The following is a 13470-nucleotide window of genomic DNA, read 5'->3' on the forward strand; positions in this document are numbered from 1 at the left end:
CTTGAAATGTAAAATCGTTCGAAATCACAATATTCTCTACCTTAAAAATGAAAATTTTGTTTTTGCTACCGTTCAAAAATATTGATAATTAATAGTAATCCATCTACACACATAAGCATTTTGAACATGATACGGTGTTTATCATTGTTTTGCTTAAACTTGTGTTAAATTTTGTATCACAAATATGTTTCCCCTCCCTGAATATGATTTTACAGTCCGTACTTTTGTTATAACTTCTCTTTAGTTTGTTGATCGATAGTTAAAGCAGGAGGACTGAGAAATGATAAAAAAGTTTAGCTCAACTTTTATTTTGCTGTATGGTATATTTTTTTGGGAATGGGAAATTATCAATCAGATCTTTAATTGATTGTATCTGTCTAATTTATTGGTAACTATTTATATACCCTTGACGATTTACACTTTGTCATATTATAAAAGTCACTATGTATTGTTGGAAGCTGTATAATCTCCTCAATATATTACTTTTATTTTTCGTTCGGTTGCTGTCTCATTGATGTAAGCAACAATTACTTTATTTAAATTGGAAACACAAGGAAAAAAACCCCACCTAGAAATCATAAAAGTGAGTTCGCTTCCAGGATGTATTTTCATGGGCACCAACTATGTTATCAGTTATTTAGATACATTGCAATATAAATAAAGGCAACAGTAGTATGATCTAGTATACCGCTGTATCGAAGGTCATAAACCGATTGAGAGAAAACAAATCCGGTTTACCAACTAAAACTGAGATAAACACATCAAATAAAAGAGGAAAGCAACAAACAACAGAAACACTAAAAAACAGGCTATTGATACTATTAGTTAAATCTACTCTTTCCATGTTATCAATTATAAATTAAGCAACGATACACATTTCTATTTAAGTTTTTATTCAGATAAGAGCTACAATTTTAGAAATCAAAAACACCTCTTAAACAATTAAAAATACATTGAAGAATTATATAATGTCAAACAGAACGGGTCATTTTCACTTCTGAGAATCATTGGATCATCTCTTTAAATGCCAGTTTCACCTTGTTCGGTTTCTCCTGTGGGCATGTCCTGACCGAATTCAGTGTTCTCATTTTCATTCATCTGTGGCATCATGTCAGATGGAGATGATCTAAAAACAAAAACAAAATTAATACTTAAAATGTGTTTTACATTATGTGAAGAAGTTGATTGAAGGTTGGTTGACAGTTCTTAAGTATCTCTGTCACTGTTATTAAGAAAAAAATTCAACCAAATTTATTGTAAGTTAAGCTATCCAGATATAGATATTATTATATGGCATGTTTAGAAGAGATGTGAAAAAGTCGGAATTGTTTTTATCTAACGTAAGATTATAAAAAAAATGAGTCTTTCATGTTTTTTTTTTTTTTAAATCAGCGTACGGTATAATATTTTTAGACTCGTTTGGACTAATTACGTGTGCTCAATCCACTACATATGTTTTTAAACGACTTACACTTGTATATGTTAGCGAAATGCTGTTTATGTAACACGTTGTTAGCCAGTTAACATCTGAAATCAACCTGAACATAAAATCCTATCCAATTATGTAAGAAATATATTGACCACTATACAAGAGCAAAACAAAAACACAAAACAAATCATTATTTCAATTGCAAGTTCAACATACCCTTCATTTTCAGGGAATTTCATGGAATGCTCACTGGAACAACGAAGACATTTGCAGTAGCAACGCCCTCTGTATAGGACTGATACATAATATCCACAGCGTCTTGCTCTACAATGGCCTTTACATCTGGAAGCACAACTTGCCTCTGCCTCATGGACTGAAACATAAAAATAAATGTAATGCGTTAATAGTAAATATAGGAATTCGTTAATTGCTATTTTGTCATTTTATTCAGCACTAAGTTTTTAAGTAATTTTCATTGAAAACATAAAACTGACAACAAAAAGAATAGCAAAAACTTAAAGGGAGAATATTAATGACTGAATATGGTGACATAGTCGGAATTCAAAGATATCTCCGGAGATCACATTAATAAATATTATTTTGATAAGAATAATTGTTAATCTAAACCTAAATTTAAGATGAAACGTTGAGACAATACCAATGCTGTTGGCAAAACTGAGAAATGGGTAAATCTTCATAATCATGCTGTTGTAGGGTCTGTTTTGATTCAATACTAATACCGGTAGTTTGAATATAAAAAGTTGTTTTACTCGCTGAGATAAAAAAACAAACAAAAACAACATTGTTTTCCATTATCCTACGTTTTTATTTTTATACGTCTCTGGTAATTTTTTTTAAAGAAATCAACGTGTTGGTCATGATTTTGACATCACATACGTCAGGTACGGATTCAGTAATTTTAAAAGGAGGGGGGCTCCTAACATAGGATAAAGGGGGGGGGGGTTCAACCACATGTCCCCATTCGAATGCATTGATCGTCCAAAAAAAGGGGGGTTGCAACCCCCGGAACCTCCACCCTGGATCCGCCACTGTACGTAAAATGAACAAAACCATAAAACATAGGTATATATTTTATTCATTTTTAAGACGAAATGTTAAATACGATATAATTGATCACATGCAGTTTTAAACTTCTTGCTTATTGATGAAATAGTCAGAAATATAAATCATTTTAACTGGAAATATTTGTGAACTTGGTTAAGATATAGAGATTTAGTAAATGTCACGTGATCTATCAAGTTAAATAATATTAAGGGAATTGATCATTCGTCTCCACTCGGCCGATTCCGTACCCTCATTTAACAGAAGGAGAGTAGTGGATTCCACCGGGGATTGTCGAATGGGGAATTGATCATACCTATTTTGTAAATTTTGTAAAAGCTAATTTTAAAATCCCTTAAAAGCTAAATGTCTTCATTGGGACACAAATACTTTACCGAAGTCGTTCTGAAAGAGAGTAAGCCAACGTAGAAAGGACATTTTAATTTGCATTTGAAACATTTAAATGACTTTAAATTATAGTAACAAAATGTTGTACATACCTGCAAGAATTGCTACAAGAGCGATAGCCAGAATAACTGCTGCCTTCATATTGGATCAAAAATAGATGTTGGTCTGAAATGAAAAGGATTGTAACATTATTGACATACACATGAGAAGGTATGCAATGAAAAAGGAAAACACAAAAAAAAATAAAAAAATTTATACACATTTAAACTTTTGGGTAGTATCAAATACGGAAGTTTGACATATCTGGCGTTAAAAAAATTTACGGTAACAATTACAGCACTTTATTTTTATTTTGGTTTGAAAGCATCACTGAAAAAAATAAGAAACATTTTTAACCCCACTGCGAGAGTGTTATTCATTAAGAGTGTAGATAAATAAATATAGCAGATATGCATTAAAAATATGCATAATTTATTAATTTTTGAAATAATTTTGATTTATTGAAAAGGTAAGACATAATACGTCTATTTCTAAAGATCGTCGTTTTGATTATTTTGATTTTAATACAGTGATACAATTTTTATTTAAAAAAATACTTACCTTATGTGTATGATTCAGATAGTCAGCAGGCTGTTAAAGTAAATTGATAAATTGGCAGTTTTTATAACATTTGATTTTGAAATGACAATTCCGTCGGAGGGAAGTAGGTTTGTAAAACGGATTTGCGTCTTGTTTTTCTATGTTAAATCTGTGTTATGTCGGAAATATAAGGCGTTTACAAAAAATAGATATCAGAAGATTTGGTATGAACACTTCTTCATCCCAGTTACAATTTGTAAAAAGTAAACCATTATAGGTCAAAGTACGGTCTTCAACACGGAGCCTTGTAAAACCAATTAATCAGAACGACCTTTGGTCAAATCTATATTAAAAAAAGATAAACACTGATGAACCACACCAACAAACGACAACCAGTATACAACAGGTTTCTGATTTAGAACCGGTGCAAACCATTATGCAACTGGTTTAAACTTTTCAACAGGCGCTAACATTCACTCTAACATGAAATAGTAGTGTAACATTACAACATAGAAAGACACACTATAACATATAAATTGAAATGACTTATCTAAATCAAAACACTTATTAAAAAAACAAGTAAACTAACACTGACCATATAGATTTATGACACAACTTAGATAAAATAATAATAAAAAAAGGGGGAGATGTCAAACAATATCAGAAAATACAACTTTAACAATGGACGAAATAGCGTTAAATAAACCCCATTATATACAAAAACATAAAAATTAGAAAGGACTACTAGTATATGAACAATTTTAAAACAGGAACAGTTATTTGGATCTCATGCGACATCCTTTATATTTTCCTGCGCTCCTATCAACAATATGTCGAAAGTAAGAAGACACGAAGGGAAAAAGACTAACAAAGAAAAAGATTAGGCCATGCTTTAGAAAAATGATTTGGGTCATTTGCAAGTGCTAATTACAATAATTGATTTTTACAGCTTGATATTGTTCTTTTTTGTTAAAGTATATATAAATGATACAGTGAAAAGGCTAAAAACAACGACCAAAAAGATCATTTTTCAGTTCTTAGTTGGGTGGAATATTCATTACCTAAATCCTATTCTTTCAAGGAAAGTCAATAATCAGTTGGTTGTCCACATTTAAAAGAAAAACAATCTCACTAGAGAAATAATCTTATTGGTCATTATACCACAGCTCCTTATTTTCATACCGACACGAAATGTTTGTTTGACTGTAATTTTTTTTCTGTCTATGAAGAAATAACATAAAAAATTTGGTGCACACTGAATAACGCGCGTAGCGGGATATTTAATAGTGTGCACCACATTTTTTTATGTTATTTCGAATAGACAGAAAAAATATTACAGTCATTATAATTTAATTCTAAATTCCATTTTAAACTGTAGAAAACCATGAAAAAACGTTGATGACGTCACGGTCACATGACTAATTATGTCTATGGGCTGATAACAAAATAACGCCAGCCAATCAGAAGACGCGTTACATCCAAAATTAAATTATATGTACCAAGCATGAATGATAAAAGAATAATACAGCAAAATGTATTTTCATGATTGAAATGAAACTATCCAGTGACACCCAACACAGAAATGCATTTACATGCCATAATACATATTATATTTTCAAGCTATCTTGTAGTAAACTAAATTTATTCTTTTAAATTTTATTCACAAACTAAGTCAAATTAAAACTTTTCTGATTATATTTTTGAATATAATCATTGTTTGTAGTTTGGCTAGCATAAAACCAGGTTTAAGCAACCATCTTTTTCTTGAAATGTTCTGTACCAAGTCAGTAATATGACATACATTTATCAAATAGTCCGTTTCTATATATGTTGGCGTTTGTTTTTGTTGCAGTTAACTATTTCTGTTTTCCCTTTTATAGTTGATTTGTTGCCGATGGTTTTGATTTGTGACCCGGAATCTTTTCGTTTAATCGATTTATGACTATTGATCAGCGGTATACTACTGTTGACTTTATTTTCATATTCGAAATGGTACTTTTATACTCCGAATAGTTTATTTCGTAAGTTATCATAGAAGCGGATGCATTCTCAAATATATTTAATGGCAAGTTACGTATCATTGGATAGTTCTTAATAGAATTATGGAAATAAAATGATGTGGTAAAATTGCCAATTAAACAAATCTCCAACAGAGTCCAAATAACATAGAAGTTATTAAGTGTAGGCCATCGTATGACCTCCAATAATAAACAAAACCATTTATTGCATAGTCAGCTATAAAAGTCGTCAAAACCCCCCTTACAACAAAAATGATCATTATATGTCTTCTACAGACTCGGCTGTGTATTCAATAATGTCAAAGCCTAACCTATCGTAATGCATTTCTATTTCCTCTTGGAGACATATATGTCTTATTTTCTTATAATGCATGCAGTAATCATTTTGAGAGTGAGTATGTCTGTCTATTTGTGTGCTTTCTCAACGAAAGAAAGTGTCTCCTTTCATAATTTTTTGGCATCCTGAAAATAAGTTGTTTGTAAATAATAAAAGCAACAGTAGTATATCACTGTTTAATAATTATAAATCGATTCAACGAAAACAAATCCGGGTTACAAAGTACAACCGAGGGAATAAAACATCAACTATAGGAAGAAAAAACTTACAACAGAAACACTGAATTGCAACAAAAACAAACGTCCACATACATAGACACGGGCTATTTTATAACAAAAGCATATATGACGTTAGCCGTATTTAAAAGCACATCTTTTTTTAACTTTAGATTTTCACTTCGTATTCGATCGGCTTTCTGACTGTTAAGATTGGAGTGCCAATGAATATGAAGACAACTCGTGTCTCTGTCATACCAAACTTTATTTAAGATTTCGTCTAATACCAGAAGTCTTTCGACATTTTAAATAAATAGATTCATTGTTGATTTAATAGATAAAAAAAATTAAGGGTAATTGGTAATATTAGGTCCCAAAATGATCAATTTAAATATAAGGGATTTTCGGTTTCTGTATTCTATTTTAGACCTTTCCATGGTAACGGATTGAACTGAGAAAAACAACACTAACAAGTATCAACTTCAAAATAAACACATAGATCAACGATGTAATGTACGCTATAAAAAACATCTAAAACAACATGTGAAACATTAAATGTAAAGAAGATACTACAAGAAGAAAAACAAAACTGTACTGTAGCTTCCTGTCCTTTGAAAGCCTTAAGTATACAGGGGTAGAGTAAAATTATAAGATTTGTGGTATACTTTAGTTCAACCCGATTAAACCAAAACCGCTCTCTTAAAATATAACCCTTCCATATGTATTTGTTATTTGTTATGTTGACCCGGTTATTTGATGTTATTGATTTAATAAGTTTCCGATCGGAAGGGAAATAATTGTTGCTGAACAACTTAATTGTATCCGAATCAGTAAACAAACAGTTAATGAACCTTGTATCGTTTATGACCCTTTTAATCCAAATAAGAACAGACTATTGTAAGATGTACATTATAGATGTTATTGAAAGAGCATTTTACAAATGACAGTTCACTTCCTAAAATGTCTATCTCTCATAATCGGGAAGACAAGGGAAAGGATTGTCTGTTTATCGGCTATGTCTTTATCTGGGATTTATCAAGCAGATTTGCTGGTTTTAGTAAAAGAGTAGCTTTTTGTTTTAGTCTTTCCTGCTTAATATTTTTCTGGAAACAAATAATCTTGAAGCAGCGCACATTTGAAATACCGAATTATACTTGTTACCGTATTTGTCCTTCATATGAGCAACACGACGAGTGGCACATGTGGATCAGGATCTACTTACCCGTCCGGAGCACATGAGATAGGTCCCGGGTTTTGTTGGGGTTCTGGTTGCTCAGCTTTTGTTTTATTTGTTGAATTTCATATACTGTCTTTTGGTCCTTTTCTTTAGTTTTGCCATATCGTTGTGAGTTTATTTTCGGTTAATAATGTTTAATGTTCCTTTCGTGTCTCTTTTAATGTCATTGGAGAGCCTACTGTCTCTTGATGGACCAGTTGACTAACTTATGCGAATATCATTAACAACGTTTTTCTTGTATTACATTTTTGAAAAGGCATGCCTTCAAACAAGATACTTTTAGATAAGAAACTTATAAAGATTGATACTTTGGGAATGACCATGAATTCACTAATTCATTGTTTGAAACAGATCTTACATGTTGTTTTTGTTTATTTTTTCTGAATAAAAACAAACGCTTTATAATTTCATGCTTTTCTACCTTTTCTTGATTAACCTTCATAAGGAGGCATCAAAGCCCAATATTTGATGGTATTAAAGGGACCTCAAAATTAAAACCAAATTTATCTAATGTGAATATCGACTAAGGGAGTTGAAACCTAAATTTCTTAGTAATTTCGAAATCTATCAACGGAAAATTTACAATCTGTTTGTTATCAATCTTGTTAGCAACAAAGAACTAAATACTTAGCATAATGAGGACCACTATATGAAATTGTGCAATCGGGGTATGGCATCATCAAGATGGATGCCGTTGCCATGGAAACTGATAAAATGTGAATAAAAGGCAAATTCTAAATCTTTTGTTATAAGAGCCAACCTAATGAAACTTTATGTAAATGTTGGCAGTGGTGCCCTGAGGTACCAACGGTACTTAGCTTCTGCAAAATCTCTACCATTGCCATGGAAACTGGAGAAAAGTTTAAAATTGAACCTATGGGAAAAAACATCAAACCAGCCTTTTCTAATAGAATATACTAAGATCAAACTCAAAGAAACTTCATAGATATATAACATGGCATAAGTCAATGTTGCAGCTGTTATTGGAATTTTCAAAATGGATACCGTAACCATTGAAACAGCAAAAATTTCCAAAAATTTCATAATGGTCTAAACTATATGAAACTTATAATAAATGGTAATTGACAATTACAGATAAGAATTTGGATTTTGGAATTTCCAAAATGGTCGCCGTTGCCATGGAAACTGCAAAAATAAAAAAAAATACAAATGTTAAATTTTTGTGATGTATTTAAGTGCTTTGGCTGCTTTAAATTTTCAAAATGGCTGCAGATTAGTGGCAATATGGGAAGGGTGCCATCCGCTATTGCTTGCAATGGCAAATCTAGTAATTATTATATTTATTTTTCCACACTTTTTTTGTCCATGCTATTTCTCAGAATTAGTTAAACAATTTTAATGTAACTATACCATAATGTAGACCACTGCATGCAATGGTGCAGTGGGGTATGGCATCATCAAGATGGCTGCCGTTGCCATGGAAACGAAACAAATGTGAAAAAAATCCAGTTTTTTGTTTTGGTGAACTGTTTGGATATGCTTGAACTCAGAATCATTATAATTTAATACAATACTATATACAGGTGTTGGATGATTTTGGCACTCATTAAAACTGCAATATTGCCATGGAAACTACACCAAAAATTTCAAAAAAAATAAAATGCTCCAAACTTCATAAAACTTCACAGTAACGATGAGCAACATTGGAAGATGTGGCATTTGGAGTTGGAATTTCTAAAATGGCCGTTGTTACCATGGAAACAATGCAAAAAGGTCAAAATTTTCAAAAAATATAAAAATGCTGCAAACTGGATGAAACTTGGTCACTGGCAAAAGCAGACTTTATGAATGGAAGATGTGGCATTTGAAGTTGGAATTTTTTAAATGGCCGTCGTAACCATGGAAACAGCAAAAACGTCCATAATTTTAAAATGTTCCAAACTTAACGAAACTTTGTTAAACAGATAATTTGTATGTGTAGATGCACTCTTTGACTTTGAAATTTTCTAAATGGCTGCAGCTCGCCTGGCAATGGGGCAAGGGTGCCATCCGCTATATTGCTTGCAATGACAAATCTAGCTGTAATTGCTTTTACATGTGTCAGCTTTAATATTGGCATTCAAGAGACGAATGTTTTCCTGAATATCCCTGTCCCTTCTTTTGTATACCTATTGTTAGACGACTGATCAAGGATAAGGGTTAATCTTCAACGCATGTTTTTGCTTTATCGTATATTTTGTCAAGCTATAATATGGTATTGAGAGCAGATGTTGAATAGTATCTATTAAATTTACTGCTAACCTTTTATAGGTTAGACGATAAGAACAGGGCATTTTGTAAAGACCACCATCTTTTGTAGAACGCCATACATTGTCATTCAGATGTTTGTTATTGTAACATTTATTTTTAGATTGTTGTCTCATTGATGTAGATCCCATAGATTTTAGTCGTAAAAGTAAAAAAAAAATTAGAGTTAAGCATCAAGTCAGTTAATTGGAGGGGTGTTAACGGGACTTTCTACGTTACATACTTAAATCCATTAAAAAATAAACACAAGTAATTGGTTTTGATGAAATATACCATTGAATGTAAAATACTGTCACTAAATATGCCTTTGAACAGTTCGTTTTATAATGAGTATTTATTGTTTCTGAACTTCAATAACAGAAATTAAATTAAAAAAAAATTGAAAAAAAGTAATACTATATAATGTTTAAACAGAAATGGTCATCATCACCTTATTACACCTCCTTGTTATATGCCAGTTTCACCTTGCTCGGTGTGTCCTTTCGGTGTATTCTCTACGAATTCATTGTTCGCATTTCCATCCATCTGTGGAAACATCTGAGATGATCTAAAAAAGAACGTAAATTTATATATATAAAAAAAGAAAGAAAGAGTTAAACTTTTAGATCTATGATGTTGATTGAAGTATTCTTCACAGTTTGGCTGGCAGTGTTTATCTTCTTTACTCTTGCCACGTAAACAATCAACCAGATTTAGATTCTGAAAGATGATGACTCATAGAAAACCAACGTTTGAAGTGATACCGGTAAAAATACTATTCATTATAATGTATGTGTATCCATAAGGGGCCCTTTAATCGCCTATGAAGTTTATAATACGTATTACTTACATAGTGATGCAGTTATCATTTCAAGGCAATAGAGGTCAATAGAAAATTGATCAAGAATCGAATCGATAGTTTTTGGATGCAAAAGGTTTGATTAAAAAAAATCAAACTTATCGTCTAGTGTGTTGTTTTATATGCAAATACACTGATTCGAAATTAACTGAGAAAAGAGGCTGAATCCACTGCATATGTTTGCTAAAGACCTCCATATGTTTATATTACAGAATTTGATTGAGCTCTTTGGATGGTTCCGTACGGCAAGATATCTCATCTATCCTTCTATTTCACATTTACAATGGAGCCTCACTTTCATTTTTTGAAACTGATGTATGCATACAATATTTTTCTTAGTGCATTTTATTCAAACTGCAACATACCCTTTATTTTCAGAGAATTCCATAGTTTGCACACTTGCACAATCTAAACATCTGCAGGAGCATCGATTTCCATAATGTTTTGCTGAATAACATTTAAAGACTTTGCTTCTACAAAGATATCTACATTTGGTATGACAATCTGCTTCTGACTCGTGAACTAAAATAAATTACAACATAGATATATCAATAACATGTGCTTATATTGTTGTCGAATGTATAACTAACCCTTAACTTTTATAATTAGTTATCAAAGGTACCAGGATTATAATCTAGTACGCCAGACGCGCGTTTCGTCTACATCAGACTCACCAGTCACGCTCATATAAAAATATTTATAAAGCCAAACAAGAACAAAGTTGAAGAGCATGGAGGATCCAAAATTCCAAAAAGTGGTGCCAAATACGGCTAAGGTAATCTATGCCTGGGATATAAGCTACTTTACAGGGTTTTTAAAAGCACATTTGGGATGTAGATTCTTCTTGAAGGTGACAAATCACATGAAAGAAATAATGATAAGGAAACTGGGTTACCTCCGTGTAAATTTTATAAAAGTTTTTTTTTTAAACCGCTGAATCAAACCGTCTATTTTCGAAACCAAGATCCAGTCCTTTTTTTATTTGGTTCTGACTTCCCTGAATTTGTTATAGCCATATTCGATACAATATGTTCCACATGTTGAGCAGACCTGCAACTCCTTCAGAGCACACGAGATTACCTTTTGGGTCTTAATTAGGCTCGTCTTGTTCAGTCTTTAGTCTTTTATGAAGTGTTTTGTAGCCTGTCGTTGTAGTTGATGTGTTTCCTTCGGTTTTAGTTTGTAACCCGGGTTTGTTTTCTCTCAATCTATTTATGACTTTTGGACAGCGGTATACTACTGTTGCCTTTGTTTTTTTTTCGTCGTTTTTCGTGATTTATCTTGGTATTGCCGTTTTTTTTATTGACTTGTTTCTTGTAACTGTTTTCGCTTTGAACACGATTTTGTTTATTCTTCCGGTCACAATTTGGTTCATCCTTTTCATTCACAGTTTTGTTGATATTACGTCTCGTTAATACCCATACTTCAATGTGCTGTGTCAAATATTTTGCCGTTATCGTTCATTATAGATTTAAAAAAAAATATCTTTGCAATATACAGTAGGCCAAAAAAAGATATGCCACGCAAAAAAGAAACAAAGAATATCAAATTTTAACACAGAAGACGCTATGGTGGTATCAAATACACAATCTCTAGCAAAATTAAACGACTCAAGTAAACGGTAAAGCATACCACACTTTTATAACTTTTTGTTCTAAGCATCAATAAATATATCAAGAGAGATTGCCCGGATGTTATTTATTTAGAATGCACATGAATCAATTTATCAAGTATCTTGTTTTAGGGTTGATGTATTAAAAAGGTATTTATTAAGATTAACACGTTTTGATTATTATAATATCATCGTCTTCATACGTTAATACAGTTGATTTTGACAAAGTTACCTACCTTATGTATATGATTCAGAAAGTCAACATGCAGTTAATGTAAATTGACAAATTGGCGGTTTTTATAATGTTTGATCCAGAAATAACGATTCCGGCGGACGGGCTTTGCTTTTTATTTTAGTTCTGCGACGGAAATTAGTCTTGTTGTTTACTATATTATTTCTGAAATCTAGGGCGGTTGTATATAAAGTTTAACATATAAGGACTAATCAACACCAATTGCACTAAAAGCAGTGAATGACGATCATGAAATCCGAAAAGTAAGCAGTAACTCAGACCACTTCAACACCCGATTAGATGCTGATTGAAATTAAATGAAATTTTGAATAGTAATCTACAAGATAATATTCGATATAGGTGTCTTGGTAAATTTAACGAAGATGTGAAATGATAACTTTATTTAAAACTGACTACTTGTTTATCCATTACACTCCCATTGTTCTCATAAGGGATGATCATGAATAGTTAAACAAGTCAGTAAATGCTCGTAAATTTCAATCTAAGAATCAAATGCTTTGTTTAATGTTAGTCCTTAATTTAAGAGTGTAAGTACAACGCCTTTAGATCTTCAATAAATAATCTGTAATTGATGACTGTCTATCACAAAAAAAATGAGTCCCGGCCCAGAGGATTTCCACAGTGTTATTTGCGTTGATATGGAATTCCATTTTCCCTAATAAAGCTAACGCACATAGACTATACAACTGTATACACATTACCATAGTCTCGTTGATGCTTATAAAAACCTATTTAAGGTTTCGAGGAACATAACATTTTTAACTGAGCTACACGTCCATTCGACTTAGCTGTATAACAGATAGCAGAACAGGAACGTGTCCGCTGATTCAATTCTTTCGTGAGTTCTAATTATAAATCAACTAATAATTAATGACCAGTCCAGTTGCAAATATTTCATGAATGTTAAGTACGAAAACGCAATTATACGTTGAATGAACGGTTCCATAGGTAAATTTAACTAGGGTTTATGGACACATAACAATGGGTAGTTCACCGGGAGAGGCAGGGAATCACTGCAAGTTATTAAACGAGCCCCGGCATATGTTTTGGAAGTCATTGTTTTCCATTTTGAGTTGCAAATGTTTTCATTTAGGAAGTGTATTTTAATTTTATTTTATCCAATGTTTTATGTGAGTAGAGATGCAATGCATTTGCCTTGTTATTTATTTTCCAGGGTTAAATACTGTAGCTGTAAACAAAATTAAGGGTGGGGT

General features: G+C 32.0%; 1 protein-coding gene and 1 long non-coding RNA gene across 2 annotated transcripts; both read right to left on the minus strand.

Annotated features, from left to right (window-relative positions):
* Positions 1 to 876: 876 nt before the first annotated feature.
* Positions 877 to 3589, minus strand: LOC139493868 (uncharacterized). The gene is made up of 4 exons (XM_071282051.1): positions 3500 to 3589; positions 2992 to 3064; positions 1646 to 1802; positions 877 to 1126 (listed from the first exon to the last, which is right to left on the minus strand). Exons 2-4 carry the CDS (start codon positions 3038 to 3040, stop codon positions 1021 to 1023), a joined length of 312 nt encoding a protein of 103 aa, XP_071138152.1. The 5' UTR covers positions 3041 to 3064; positions 3500 to 3589; the 3' UTR covers positions 877 to 1020.
* A 6354-nt stretch (positions 3590 to 9943) lies between these two features.
* Positions 9944 to 12022, minus strand: LOC139493884 (uncharacterized). The gene is made up of 2 exons (XR_011657090.1): positions 10757 to 12022; positions 9944 to 10100 (listed from the first exon to the last, which is right to left on the minus strand). It is a non-coding gene; the product is annotated as an uncharacterized lncRNA (long non-coding RNA).
* Positions 12023 to 13470: the final 1448 nt, after the last annotated feature.

Source organism: Mytilus edulis, chromosome 1, assembly GCF_963676685.1.
Source record: "Mytilus edulis chromosome 1, xbMytEdul2.2, whole genome shotgun sequence".
In the NCBI taxonomy this organism is placed as follows: domain Eukaryota; kingdom Metazoa; phylum Mollusca; class Bivalvia; order Mytilida; family Mytilidae; genus Mytilus; species Mytilus edulis.

Excerpts from the sequence above, each read along its gene's own strand:
- LOC139493868 (XM_071282051.1), bottom strand. The coding sequence starts at position 3,040 with ATGAAGGCAGCAGTTATTCTGGCTATCGCTCTTGTAGCAATTCTTGCA. Across the intron at positions 1,803-2,991 it reads TCTTGTAGCAATTCTTGCAG|TCCATGAGGCAGAGGCAAGT; the intron begins GTATGTACAACA and ends TTTATGTTTCAG. Across the intron at positions 1,127-1,645 it reads AAATTCCCTGAAAATGAAGG|ATCATCTCCATCTGACATGA; the intron begins GTATGTTGAACT and ends TTTTGTTTTTAG.